This window comes from Colletotrichum chrysophilum (assembly GCF_026319265.1).
Source record: "Colletotrichum chrysophilum strain AFK26 chromosome Unknown scaffold_36, whole genome shotgun sequence".
Classification (NCBI taxonomy): domain Eukaryota; kingdom Fungi; phylum Ascomycota; class Sordariomycetes; order Glomerellales; family Glomerellaceae; genus Colletotrichum; species Colletotrichum chrysophilum.
The window spans coordinates 301,600-315,195 of record NW_026517323.1 but is presented as its reverse complement, the minus strand read 5'-3'; the positions used below and the strand labels follow the sequence as shown (position 1 = coordinate 315,195).

The window sequence follows — 13,596 nt, the reverse complement described above, 5'->3', positions numbered from 1 at the left end:
CGTTGTTCGCCGTTCAGGCCAGAATACCAGGCGGCTTTGTGTAATTAATTTTGAGATCTTACTGAGGCAAATTTTCGTCTAGTGGCCCTATGAACGACAGACCAAGTCCTTTGCTGACCAGTCCAATATGAGTGAAGCCGATCGCTCCTTCCACAACGCCATGAGACCAAGCTGGGGACCAGATGGAACTCTGATCTTTGCAACGACTCGCGAGCCTCTTGGTGCACCATCCAGGCGCACCAAGACGGATGATCTCATGTTGACGAGGAACGTTGTTCAAGCACGAGGACGATTTATTGAGGCGGCCAAATTCTCCAATGAGGCAAGTCAAAGGGGAACGAGATAATGGCATGGTTCATGGAGCTAACTGGTCCCAGGCTTCTGCAAAGGCTCTCAAGAATCAGGTGAAGATGACGCAAGTAGAGCTCACTGGGGGCGTACCCGGAACGACTCTACATGCCGATACCCTCATGTCTCTTTTCCACGACCAAGACACCACCAGCCCTGCCAACGCACATGAAAGGTTGGTTTGGGAGCTCGCCAGCATTCTTTTCGACGGACCCGCCTCTGCCGATGAAGATCTGGGGAACGAATCTCGAAAGAGTCGTTTGTCCAAGTTTTGGGCGGCGCTCGTTAATTCTGCATCATCTCGATCGGTTGCGCTTGCAAGGTCTAGCGAAGAGAAGGCCATTGCAGCTTTGTCAGGGCACCGCATCCAAGACGCGTGCAAGTACCTCTTGGATGGGAACAACTTTCGCCTCGCAACCTTGGTCTCGCTGATTGGCAGCAATGATCAGGCTAAAAAGGACATGCGCGAACAAATTAATGAGTGGCAAGACGCCAACTTTCTTTCCGAGTTTGCCGACCCCCTACGCGCCATTTATGAATTGCTGAGCGGCAATTCAGGCGTGTGCGAGGGAAAGAAAGCAGTACCTCTCGAAGACCGCATTGAGTCGTTCATCATCTCACAGCGTTTTGGCCTAGATTGGAAGCAGGCCTTTGGGCTCAGGCTCTGGTATTCTATTTCACGCAATGATCACCTTTCGGCAGCCGTTCGTCTGTTCCGGGAAGACATAACTCAAGACAGAGAACAGCGTCCTCAGACATGGTATCTTGAACAAGGCATACCGGCACTCTGGAACGATCGACATTCAGAAGCTCGCGAGGACCTTCTGTGGGGTCTCCTGAAGCTGTATTCAGATGCCGAGACTGACTTGGAAGCTGTACTGCGACCGGAGAATAGTCAGCTGTCGCCTCTAGACATTCGGCTGTCTTGGCAGCTCAGTCGCGCCCTGCTATCCACAAATAAGGTATCCTACGGCCACAACGCGTCTGAGAAGGCCGATGCTTCGACCATCGCTTTTGCCGACCAGCTCGTCAGCGAAGGAAGCTGGCTGGAAGCCACGTTTGTCTTGCTACATCTCGGCAACCCAGACATGCGAGCGAAGGCTGTGCAGGAGAATCTTTGTCGGCATGCGGCCCTACTGGGATCCGAGACGGGGAACAATTTCACAACTCTTACGCAGACACTCAAGATACCGACTTCTTGGATCTGGGAAGCTCAAGCCCTGTATATGAGAGCTGTCAAGAAAGACGCGGCAGCCGAAGTACATTGTCTACTCCGAGCCGGTTCGTACCCCGAGGCACACAATGTGCTCGTTCACCAGGTCGCGCCATCGGCGGTTGTCAGCCGCGATTACGACGAGCTGGCGGTTACTCTCTCCCGTTTCGAAGGCCACGACCATGTCATTCCTGGTTGGACCCTCGGAGGTGAGGTCTACAAGGCCTTTTTGGAGCTTGTGAGCCGCCGGAAGCAACGGCAGCAAATTTCCATACAGGTGCTCGATAGGCTTCTGTCCGGCCTGCCAGCTCTGCGAGAGAGTGCCGAGAGTGGAAATATAACCAGTCTGGCAGCAATCTCTGAGATGGGTTCACTCGTGGCTAAGGTGACGGCGGAAGTACCGAGACATGATCAGGTAAGATCTCTCTCTAAAATCAGTCTTGTATCAATGGCCGGGCTAACATGTTGCAGGATAATGTCACTCGAGTATTGAGCCTTCCCCTCACTGAAGACGCCCATCTCAAGCATGCGCTTAACATGAGCCTTTCCTACTACCAAGGCTTAATGGCGGGGGGCAGATGATGCATTGTGGATGGGGTTTGAGACATGGTTCACTGGGTTTGGCGAGCGGCATGGTATTTCGACTGCCCTACGAGAAGTTTCACGGGCATTCATGTGTTTTTGTGTTGTCTTAGTATCCACGCTCTGATTCCAGAGCATAATTTGTATTAGAACATTCAATCAACATACGGCTATAAGTTGCCGTTGTTTCTTACTGTCACTCTTCTTCTTTCCGATGACCCCAGAAGCCTTTTCCGTAGCTCACAAGAATCTCATCGCCTTTGCCAATACCGCCTTTCCCGCGGCCATTCTTCCCTTCGGACAGCACAAACACAGCCATACATCTTTGCTTGAACCTGTGACACCAAACCTCACGAAACTCGGCATTTGGTCGCTGGGCAATGCCTCGGTAGTCGTTTATGAATCTGGCCTCATTGCCGCCCGTGCTGGCGTCAACGGCAATCTCGGCGTCCCTGTCCAGCCATAGATCGTAGTCGGACTTGGATGGCGAGTCTGGATGGACCGTTCCGAGGTAAGGAATGATGAAAGCGCCTGGTTTAAGATGCCGGGCGGCAAAAAGACCGCATTGGCCTCTCGCCGGATGGACGCTCTCAAAAATGGGAGTGATTTTGACCAAAGGACTCGGTAATGCCGTGTCTTGCACCTGAACTTCAGGAAGCCCTGCTGTCTTTTGTGTTATCGTCTGTCGCTGCGGTTCGCTAAGTGAACGGCAGTGGACTGGCGCCGTGAGATAGACTAGCCCTGTCGGCCAGTTCTTGGGCTGTACCACTACCATGCCGGCACCTGGGCAAATTGTATGTCCCGAAGCCCTTGATGTCGCTGAAGACTAATAAGTCAGACCATTCCCAGGCACGAAGATACGATGCTGAGCCAGCTAATGTGGCCCGAGCTCGAGCTCAAGCTCGTCCTTGATGGCTGACATAATCGAAGGAGTTCTAGGTGCCCGGTCTCCGAAAAAATTTCTCCCAGCCCGTGACGTTGTGTACAATAGCTGAGGAGCAAGGTAGGTAGCCCTGACACTGGTGGCGCCCCACGTGGAGTTCCCCCGAAACCTTGAGCCGACTGAGGTCCCCATGGTCCCAAGGTCAAAAACTCCAGCGTGTCCCCGGATCAATCAACGCCTTTCCAACCTCTATCGGCAGCCTGGTTCTTCCTCTTCCGTCCACCAGATCGCCCTCTAAGCAGATCCATCACGAAGTCCGCGTCGGATTATTTATTTTCTGGAAGAGAGCAGAGGTCAGTCAGCCCAATTACTTGCCAACCCCCACGCGCATTGCCGCCAAGCTGTTGTTCCGTCTGCATTGCACCTTGCCTGGAGATGGATGCTGCAGAGATGCCCATTTTTGTCGCAATGTTTCGACCGCGTCAACAACAACGCGTCCAACCGTTCACCTTCATGGCTTGATCGAGCTTCAAGCCGGAGTTGGACCTGGACGTGTAGCTGTCGCGGGACAGAAAAACAGACATGAAATTACAAGCGCAGACAGAGGAAGAGTGCCAAGTGCACCTCGGAAGAAACCTGTACTAAAGCATGTAAATTTCTGCAGAGAACATCAATTGAAGTCGCCCTGCCCTCCAGGACTCGACGCGTCGTCCCGCAACGGACTGCCGACGTGTTTGTGGATGCGCAAACCCGAGTTGCCTTTTGACACACGAGTCTTTCGATTTTTGATCTGGAGCCTGCGCGTCTGCGTCCATTGTCGCATCATACGCGCGATACCGACGGGCGCCCTATAACGCTTGTCAGCGCCGCTCTCCGCGGAAGCCCCATCAACCACAGATCAAGCGCTACAATCGAATACAAGTTGCCATGAGCTCAATTCGGGAAGGCGAGACAGAGGAGGAAAGACTCCACACGCAAACGCTTCAGGATGAGGGTCTTGCCACAGAGGGAAGGATTCCAGAGGACCATGTGTCGGAAGAGCGCATGCCAGAGGATCGAATGCAAGATGATCGTATGCCAGAGGATGGGATGACTGATGGTCGCATCCCGGAGGAGAGAATGCAGAGCTATCCATCACCCACGGTCGATGCTCAGGATGCCGGCCCATACTATCACTCAGCTGCCAGAGACGATTCTCAACAGGAACCTCCTCCCCCGCCCACGTCCCAGCAACAGCCGCCTCACTCCGCCAGCGTCGAAGAGCTGCAGCTGGCTGCTCAGCTCGGCCAGGATCTGGCCGCCGAGCCCATGATGCACGTCACAGATCCTAGCATGAATGTCGAAGACCCCAATCTGCGGAGCATCATGCCACACCCTGAGCAGCCTCAGCACCAGCCTCCTCCCCGACCCTATGTGCCCGAGGAAACCTTGCCGGACTCCCTTCCTCAGCATGTTTCTGTTCCTGTTCCAATGGATCACCACCACCTATCCCAGACCTATGCTCTGGGAGACAGCACTCCGCCAAGGAAGCGATCCAAAGTGTCTCGTGCTTGCGACGAATGTAGGAGAAAGAAAGTTAAGTGTGATGCCCAGTCGGACTCTGGAGACAACCCATGCTCCAACTGCAAACGGTCGGGAATTTGTTGCTTGTTCAGCCGTGTCCCTCAGAAACGCGGTCCTAGCAAGGGGTAAGTTTAGTTGGCATTAACCTCTGAGCTGTCGCTGACTGGATGTGATTAGCTATATCAAAGAGTTAGCCGACAGAATCAACAGTATTGAGGGCAAGCTGGAGATTCAAAGTAAGTTTGCGAGGTTTCGATAGCAAATGCCACTGTAACTAACTAATATTTGCAGGTCCTGGCGAAGATGCCAGCCGGAAGCGGCCCTTCTCGAGTATATCCAGTGCGGACTTGTCCACTCCAGCACCCACGAGACAGACTGCCTGGGGTGCTGAGCATCGTCCTCTTCAACCTATGGCAACTCCGTCCGACAAATACCAGTCCTCTCCCTTTTCCACCAATGGCCTGGCTCCCCAGCCCCTACCCATTAAGAATGACATGCAGCCGCGGCCGCCGGTGGCTCCGATGGACGGTCCTGTTGCCGACTTGCCCGACATTGATCAGCCGCGCGACGTAGATGATGCCGTATTTGATGGGTGAGTTTTCTGTCGCCGCCAGAAGGCCTTGGATTTGTGGTTTCCGTTACTGATCTCGAATCTTAGGTACATCAACATCATCCATCCTTATCTTCCAATCCTCCCAAGTAGCAGAGCTCTCGTCCAGGATTACCTGGCACAGTGTCCTGGCCTTCTTCGCGAAGCGTTTGTCGAAGCTCTTTCCGGTACCATGCACTCGTACCCGACTTTTCAATCTGGAAATCCAGGCGATGTCCGGCTTGCCCACACCCTGCTTGTTGAATGGGAGGCCGGCGACTCGGCCTTGCGCAGTCCTGCAGCTAACATCGTCTTCCTCCAAACACTGCTCCTCATGATCATTGAAGCGGACAATCGGCAACTGGGTTCCATCGGTGCGCCGAAGGAGTCGCTCCTAGGTAGAGCAGTAGCAGGTGCCAATGCTCTGAAACTGTACCAGTCCAAGTTGGAGCCATCCGAAGCTGAGTTTGGAGTAGACACGGACAGCCAACTCCGAGTCAGAATTTGGTGGTCACTTGTCCTTCTTGACCGATGGCACGCAGTGGGAACAGCAGTTCCTTGTTTGATTAGGGACGAGAGTGTTGTGGTGATCCCTGGCCTAAAAGCAACTGTGGGCGAAGTGCCGCTTCTTTTGATCCGTATGTTCGCTCATAACAAAGCTCGAAAATTGACCAAAGACGCTGACAATCTTGCAGGGGCCTCTAAGTTCCTGGGCCGTGCCTCAGTGATGATTGCAAACTTTCAAGAACCATTGAACCCATCATTCGGAGACCGAATGATTGGTTCGTTCATGGACGCATGGGTTGAGGACTTCCGTGAGGATTTGCCGCCTCACATCGAGGCAGGCACGTATCCTGTAATTCATCTTGTCTACTGGCACTGCCGGCTGCTGGCATATCTGCTCAACCCATCCGCTAAGTCAGCGGACGCTCTGTGGCCCTGCCAAGAAACAATTAGTCTCTTGCTTGGACAGTCGCAGCTCGTCACACCTCTTCACCATCACTTCACAGTACTCACAGTACTGATACTGGTTGAGTTGGCAAAGGTGGACAAGACAAAGGAGGAGGCGACTCGTCTGCTGGGCGACTTTCGAGACTCATCTCTTCCGACATCTGTGTTTGATGGTCTCGTCAGGGACAAGATCGCCGACCACTTGCGGCCATCAACAACCGCAAGTACTACTGCAGCTTCTGTCCCATCGGCAATGGAGACAGCTGCCAGCCAAGGGCTTCAACATTTGGCTGATCTGGCCACCCTTTCCTCTGCAGCTGTGGAAAAGACAGAGGAGCCTCCGGCTTATCGCACGGCTCCAAACTACGAGGATATGGGATTCGATCCCCGGCCTGTACTCCTCACCGGCTACCTTAATGTCGTCCGCGCAGCACAACAGGCAGCTTAGGAGCAAGCTTGTCGCGCCGTGCCGATGGAATACAACAACCTGGCTGAATATATCGACGCTTGGTTTCAGTGATCCAGGCGAAGGATTGGCGACGAAAACGAACGAAAGAGGTAAGCACCGATGGCAGCGCCACTGCGCCCGAGGCCGGTATCACTGCGGTTTAACACAGGCAATCTGTCCGCGAAGGACGGGAGGATAAGGGGCGACAATATTGACCGCCTAGGTGGATCGATATTTGTATTAATATAAAAAAAAGTAATGGACAGTGCTTTACTACCAGATCGAACCTTGCGTTTGTTCTCGCCGTCTCCAGTTGTATACATAAACTATCAAAATGTCACGAGTGAGTGATGTCGCGGGCACACGCGCTTGCCCTCGAAGTCTGGTAGTTATTCTCCCGTCGCCGACAGTATAGTTGCGTGGTAGCATGCAAAGCTACTTCGTGTCCTCGGCGTATCATGTGAAATTAGGCATCACGGTCAACAAGTTGGCGGGTAAGTAAGTGGGTGGCCGCGGAGAATTTGACGCGCCAGATGGCAGGGCATATGGAGTCGACCAACAAGGATGCTTTTCGTGGTCTCTGAGACTAGCAAGCAGTGTAGCAACTTTTTGTAAGATATGCCTGGCTCTGGGGTTTGGTTCTCAAACGCGAAGCTGCTGGTACCAGTTGTGCGGTCTTACTGCACATTCTCAGACGCAGGGCGACGTGCGGCGACGGCCTTCACGCGCACACAGCCACATGTGCTATCGACTATGGGAATGCCACGGCCTGATTTCTTATTCCGTCTTATCCGGCCGGCTGTTCAGGTGCCCCTTGGAATCCAGTTTGCGGGGGCGAGAACACTGAGGAGGGATATTCAGAGGCGACGGCAGCGACTGAAATCAATGGATCGATCGGTGGTCCTTGTCGCTCTGGAGTCATGACTGGGAGCTGTCGTCTTGCGCCTGACGATTTCCAGACTCCAGTGCGGATGCCATGTAGGCGCGATTCAGTCGCCCTGTCGCCGTCGGAGAGAGTGACCTTGTCAAACACGACCCGAGTAACGGAGATCAGCTCCTCCAGCGGAGATTTGTACAGCCCCCCTCCCCAGACTCCAGCTCCAGTTGGCTTTTGAACATGGCCACCATGTCCCTAAACGTGGGAGATGCGCCGAGAGCCGCGCCGGGGCTGACAATACTCGATGACACACGCACACGCACTACCTAACACCATCAGATCATCGTCCCGACAATCAGAAGCCGGGTCACAACAGCAATGAGTAGCAGGCGGCAGACAACACGAGGTTGACAACGGAGCCGGCCTCTATCATCGTTACCAGCACCAGCGCCAGCGCCAGCACGAACATTAAACCTAATACCAAGCACACCGCTTGTATCATTAGCCGCCATCCTGTTCTGATGCTTCTTCTGTTGCTGCTTAAGATCGTAGAGTGCTACGCAAGTAGTATCTCCCACGACAAGACCAGACATCTCCGGATCTCGGAGCAGCAGCGACCATCGTGCACGGACGCATCGGAGGTGGCTGGCAGGAAACGTTGTCAGTGGGGGGGGGGGGCCGACCGACAGACTGCCACACTCCACTGCCCACAACTCAACGGAGGGCGAAATGCCGCTGGGTGCCCTGCCAAACCCTGGCGCCCAGGTGCCCTTCCCGCAAGAGGCACTGCTCGCCGTACCTGTGGATACAGATGGATACCCACCAAGTACCAAACACACATGCACGGAGCACCCACAGCAACTTACTTGCCTGCCTGCGACCTGCCTGTCTTGTGTACCCGGGTCGGTAGGTAAGGCAAGGTGCCTAGGGTAAGGTAGTAAGGTGCGGTACGTGACGTGTGTTGAGGTAGGTCTTGCGTCTCTCCAGGCTACCAAGACCGACCAGCCCGGCCTCATATCCGACCTTGCAGGACTTCGTCATGGCGGTTTACTCGACAGTGACAGTGACAGTGACTGGACAGCGAGTGGCCGATGGCGAGGCGACACAAGCCGATGATATGCAGGAACGTGCAGAAACCACCATCCAGAGAGCCCCATGAGGGCCCTAGGTTCGTGAGCCCTAGTCAGTAACCTGCCTGCACTCTATTGCATGCCTTCTCTGACTGTCAAACCCTGCCCTCATGCCTGAGGTTACATCGCCGTTCGACAGCAGTCCTGTCCTGTCGAGTACCTACGAAGAGCTCACGTACGGATACGCACCTTGTCTGGCCTTCCCTGTCGCTGTGCATGCGCAGCATCTACCTGGCTGTTCGGAGTACACTAGGGAGGTAGGCAGGCAATAAGGTAGCTTTGGCATAGGATGTGACATTCTTGTTCATGTCCTCTAAGCTGCCCTGCTGCACGGGTTGGATCGATTCACCACTGGTCAGAGCCTGCCAGATTGCTCTCAACTCACCGAGATTCACGAGGCCAGCAAACCCTCGTCTAAAACCCCTTGAGCAGAAAATACAATCCCGCATAACTCAATCGCCGTTGCAGGGCCTTTTATCTGATCAGGTGGGGGCTTCATCGAAGCTACGTAGCTTGGTTCATTTCGTTGTTCTGGCGTCTGCCCCTCTCTCATCTCGCTGCAGTCGTCATCCGTCATGTCTCTTTCTTCAATCGCATGGCATCCCGTCCTGATTAGCGGCCATGGAGCTGTTCTCACGGCCATGTCCTTGAACTGTCACTGTACTAGAGGTCGACAGCTCCAAGACGTCGTCCACGCTGTGCGCGCTCGCGCGCGTCTGTGTCTGTGTATGAATCGCGTTTGCGCCAGTCCTCTCTACGCACTACATTCAAGCCTTTTGAGGATTCTATGTCGCCTGAGCCTTCCTATATACAATCATTCCCTGCGCAATAAGAAAGATACATAACTGTCATTATGAAATGAGACAACCCCTGCGAAACCCGGCTTGTTGAGGAGGTTGAGCAGAGGCCGCTGCCGTTCATCATTCATCGATGTCTGTATTCCAATCAACCACGCCTTTAGCCTCAGCAAAATGCTCCCCGTGTGCCAGACGCCATGTCCATTGAAGATGATAATGTCGAGATGTAAGACACCCTCTTTTTTGTGAGCCGACCCCCTTCTTTTTTGTTTTTAATGCCGAAACCAAGTATAAAATAAGAAAACCCCCGTAGTATGCTGCCAAGATGTATAAGGGGGGAAAAAGGGAAAAGGTTGTGCTACGCCGACTCCCGCGAGAGAGCGAGCGGACTCATGGATGACCACACGATTGCGCCGCCCTCCTCGAGATCCTATCCCGCCTATGCTCGAATCCCTTGCGCCTGTGCTTGCCGTCTAAAATCGTTGGGCCGGATATCATGGGCGTGTACGCTTCGCAACATTGCTCATATCAAAACGCCTTATTGCATTGTCCAAGACTCAGGGTTGAACGCCGGCATGCCGTCGGGTGATTCGGTGTATGTGGCAATGCCGTCGTCGAAGTGTTGGCCCCAGAAGACGGGATCATCATCGAAAGTGACAGAGCCACCAGCAACGGGCCCGCTATCATCAAAGGATGAAGCCGCTCCAATGAACTTGGATGACTTGAGGAAGCTGTTATAGTCAATGGCGGTCAGATCAGTGCCCGTGCCATTTGTGAGGTAGCTGCCACTGGCAGGATGAATGAAACTGTTGCTGCCGGTCCCGTATCCGTCGTAGTCGCTGCTGTCGCCGGGCATGAGGTTATCCTCTACCTCGGATACTTCACCCGACGTCGATGTTGTTGCTGCGAGCGTCGGTGCTGGCTCAGATCCGGTAGGGAAATCGAACATTCCGTTGAAGCTTTGAGCGCCTGCTTGGCTGTAGCTAGAGGGTGCGAACTTGTCCGTCTTGTCAGCCAGATCAATGTGGCTCCAATCCACAGACGCGGTGCTCAGGCCAGCGCTAAAGATGGGCCCATCGCCAGAGCTCCCAAATAGGTCGAAAGTACCGTTCGGTTGGTATTGCGGGTATTCGATGGCGGACAAGTCCAGGGGAGGGAGTTGGTTGTTGAGCTGCTGGAAGCTGGAAGAGGCTCTCATGAGCGGGGACGCAGCCTCAGATTTAACAAGCCGTTGATGACGAACAGGACCAGAGCGAGTGGAGGCCGCGTCTTTGAGGCTGTCACCAACATGCTCAGGCGAGTGACTTCCCAGGCTGCTGGTGCTGTGCAGTGAGTTTACACGATTCAGTTGGTACGGCCCGCATTTCTGGGATGCCTTGTTGTGCTTGTGTGCGGGTTTGTGGTGTCCATTCTCATCAAAAGTGAGCATGCCGTCTGAGTGAACAGTATTGGCTCGGCGCCTGCGGATTGGCGGCTTTGGTCGAGGAGCTGTTGCGTCTTTATCGGAGTCGGACTCGGGAACGGTGTCGAGACCAGGCTCCTTTTTGTGGCTGCAAGTGCAACGACCACCATGGTTGCAACAACAAGTCTCTACGTAATGGGGGAAACCGAACAAGTTAGACGAGGTTCATTGTGGTAGTCCGTGTTGTGGAGGACCGCCGTGATGAGCTTGACTTACCTCGGTGGCCCTCAAGAGTCGGCTGCAAGTGAGTACACTTGCTCGTCTTTTCGCCGCAGTCGCATTTAACATGGGCAGCGCGCGACTTGCGCATCGAGCGGCAGTGTTGGCATTGGGAGACGGGGCGTCCCTTTTTGTTGATGTGCTGAAGGGGACGATCTGCAAGCGGCTGGTTAGTCACTCATATTTGGTGTTTTTTGCTAGGCTGAGACTCAATCGCAAAAGTGACAACCAGGACAGCGACAACCATGGTAGAGTCGTGTGGTAGCACAATAACATGAGAGTCGAGACGAAGGTAAAACATGCCGACTTACCGGAGTGTTGGCAGTTGCTCACACGGTGACCCCGAACGCAAGCCTCACAGGCATACTTCTCCCCGTCAATAATCATGACGGGCAACTGCAGCACAAGTCGCGAATAGGTTGGGAGGAAAGAGGGAAAAGAAAATGAATCCAAGTTCCCCGCCACAGGAAAGCGAGAAGGAGGGATCGAGACGATCGGCCAGGCGGTCGGTCGGTGCCAAAAAGAAACACACACACACACACACACACACACGCACAAGTACCTAGAGGGTACTGGAAGGTGGGATTTTCTCCCCCCCCCTTCTTCTCCTTGCCCTTGCGTGGAGCGGGAGCTCTTCGGTCTCGTTACAGAATGTTTGGCGTGGGCTGGGGGGGGCCGTGTTAGGCCCTGGAGAGCGCTGGCTAAATCAGGGCCGGCCGGTAGCGGAAGGACTTGTCTGCCGTCTCGGGGGGGGCAGCAGGTGGAGGGTGAGTGGAGGGTACTGGAGCTGCCGCTGCCGTTGCCGCTGCTGTGAAATTGTAGGTAGGCAGGTTGTTCAGATCCTTACGAGCCGCAAGGGTGTGAGTGGTGGTATGCGTACTCGTCTCAGCAGGATGTGACGATGAAGAACCAGCAGGACCCAAAGACCCGTCAAGAGGTTACGCCGAGAAGGAGAAGGGCTATGAAGGAAACAACAAACGCATAGCCGCGAGGTGTGTCTGTTGAAAGAGTTCAAGTTGTGGAACTGAGCAATGCCAGCGGTGCGCCGGAGATTCCAATGAGTGGGTAACTTTAGTTGAGTGGATGTCGGGTGGGGGGGGGGTTTGATGGCCCGTCGTGTCTTGCCAGACCAAGAGAGAAACAAGTTGGAAAGAGTGAAAGAAAGTCAAATATCCGGTCCAAGAGCTCTGACAGTTTGATGATGCTCGGTAGCCCTCTTGCTCTGTCCGCACAGCTGGCTGGCTGGGTGCCAGATTATCGGTGACTGTGTCCGATGGCAGCCGGGTTTGGCGCCTCTCAGCTTGTCTTTCCAGCCTTTAGTTGGGGGCGAGGGAAAACCTTGCTGGCAGTGCGAATGGGTGTATGGTGGGAGGATCGGAGGGGTTGGAAGCGATGCAACGGGGCTTGCTTCTCTTTCTGGCTGCCGCCAGTATGAGTATGCAATGGAGAGGCGTCTACTTGGAGATTGCTGGAGTTAGAAGCTGGAGCTGATGGAGCTTAAGCTGTGACCTTTGTCCCTACTGACACGAATGCTGTAGGTAATACAGACGGGACGTTGAGGGGCGCGAGGGGGTGCCAAGGTGTGTGAATGTGTAGGTGGTCTGGGTATCTCGAGTAGCTGGCAACTCTAGGTACCTAGCCGATCAGGAATCCGTAGCGTGCTGTTGCTTGGTGCGTGCTGCCTGCAACTGCAGGAAAACGGAGACCCTGCAACCTCGACTAGCCTTGGTAAACCGGTGGGTGATGGGTGGGTGGATGAAGACCAAGCAAGTGTTGGAGCTTGGGGCGACGGCGGTTGGTCGGTCGTTTTGTGCTGTCGGTCGTGAAGCCAGAAGGGGACTCTGAGGTCGGCCAAGCGCGCGTTCAGGGTTCGGGGCCAGCTAAGGCACGGCACCAAGTCCGCCAGTGTGGCTGAATGACACCTTGGGCAAGTCACTGTTCTTAATTGGCTGGACAAAAGAGTCGTGGGTGATGACTCGAGGCAGGTGTCGCAGTGTGTGAAAGAGGTGTGCCCTTGTAGCAGGCCCGCCAGGCTTTGCGTCCTCGTCGTTATCGTCGTGGTCGTCGTCGGGAACCGGCCGATGTTGCTCGCGATTGCTGGCGTTGTTGTTGCTGCTGTTGTTGTTGCTGCTGCTGCCGCTACCAAGGATGATTCAAAAGGGAACAAGCAGGTTCGCCACGTCTTGTCAGTGGTTTGCGAAGAGCAAAGCTATGTCCTGCCTTGGCTTGCCAGTCAAGGAGGAGAGCAATGCGTCTGTCGCCTGACAGAGCAAGAACCGATTTTGCAAGTATGGCAAAAGGCAAGAGGAGGAAAGTGAGATCAATCCAGCGAGCCGTCGCGTCGGGCGGACGTGGGATGCTATTTCAATGCTGCATGTCACAACCAGAATGGAGAGCGACAGGAGAGGCGAGGGCATGGCCATATGACAGGCGCTGCCTGTCAGGTTCTCATGCTGCTGCTTGTCGGTACTACCGTAGCCGCCCGGCGCTGGCAACGCTGATACATACACCGCTGTTGGTGCTGATGCTGATGC

The 13,596-nt window shown here is 54.5% G+C and overlaps 3 protein-coding genes across 3 annotated transcripts; 2 read left to right on the top strand and 1 right to left on the bottom strand.

Annotated features, from left to right (window-relative positions):
* Positions 1–127: 127 nt before the first annotated feature.
* Positions 128–2,143, top strand: COL26b_005414 (uncharacterized protein; the record flags this gene model as incomplete). The annotated part of the gene is made up of 3 exons (XM_053178261.1): positions 128–271; positions 378–1,976; positions 2,033–2,143. 3 exons carry the CDS (start codon positions 128–130, stop codon positions 2,141–2,143), a joined length of 1,854 nt encoding a protein of 617 aa, XP_053037852.1.
* A 1,810-nt stretch (positions 2,144–3,953) lies between these two features.
* On the top strand, positions 3,954–6,577 carry COL26b_005413 (uncharacterized protein; the record flags this gene model as incomplete). The annotated part of the gene is made up of 5 exons (XM_053178260.1): positions 3,954–4,714; positions 4,767–4,825; positions 4,881–5,181; positions 5,248–5,576; positions 5,874–6,577. The coding sequence occupies 5 exons, from the start codon at positions 3,954–3,956 to the stop codon at positions 6,575–6,577; spliced, it is 2,154 nt and encodes a 717-aa protein (XP_053037851.1).
* Positions 6,578–9,919: 3,342 nt separating this feature from the next.
* On the bottom strand, positions 9,920–10,810 carry COL26b_005412 (uncharacterized protein; the record flags this gene model as incomplete). The annotated part of the gene is made up of 1 exon (XM_053178259.1): positions 9,920–10,810. One exon carries the CDS (start codon positions 10,808–10,810, stop codon positions 9,920–9,922), a length of 891 nt encoding a protein of 296 aa, XP_053037850.1.
* Between the last annotated feature and the right edge of the window lie 2,786 nt (positions 10,811–13,596).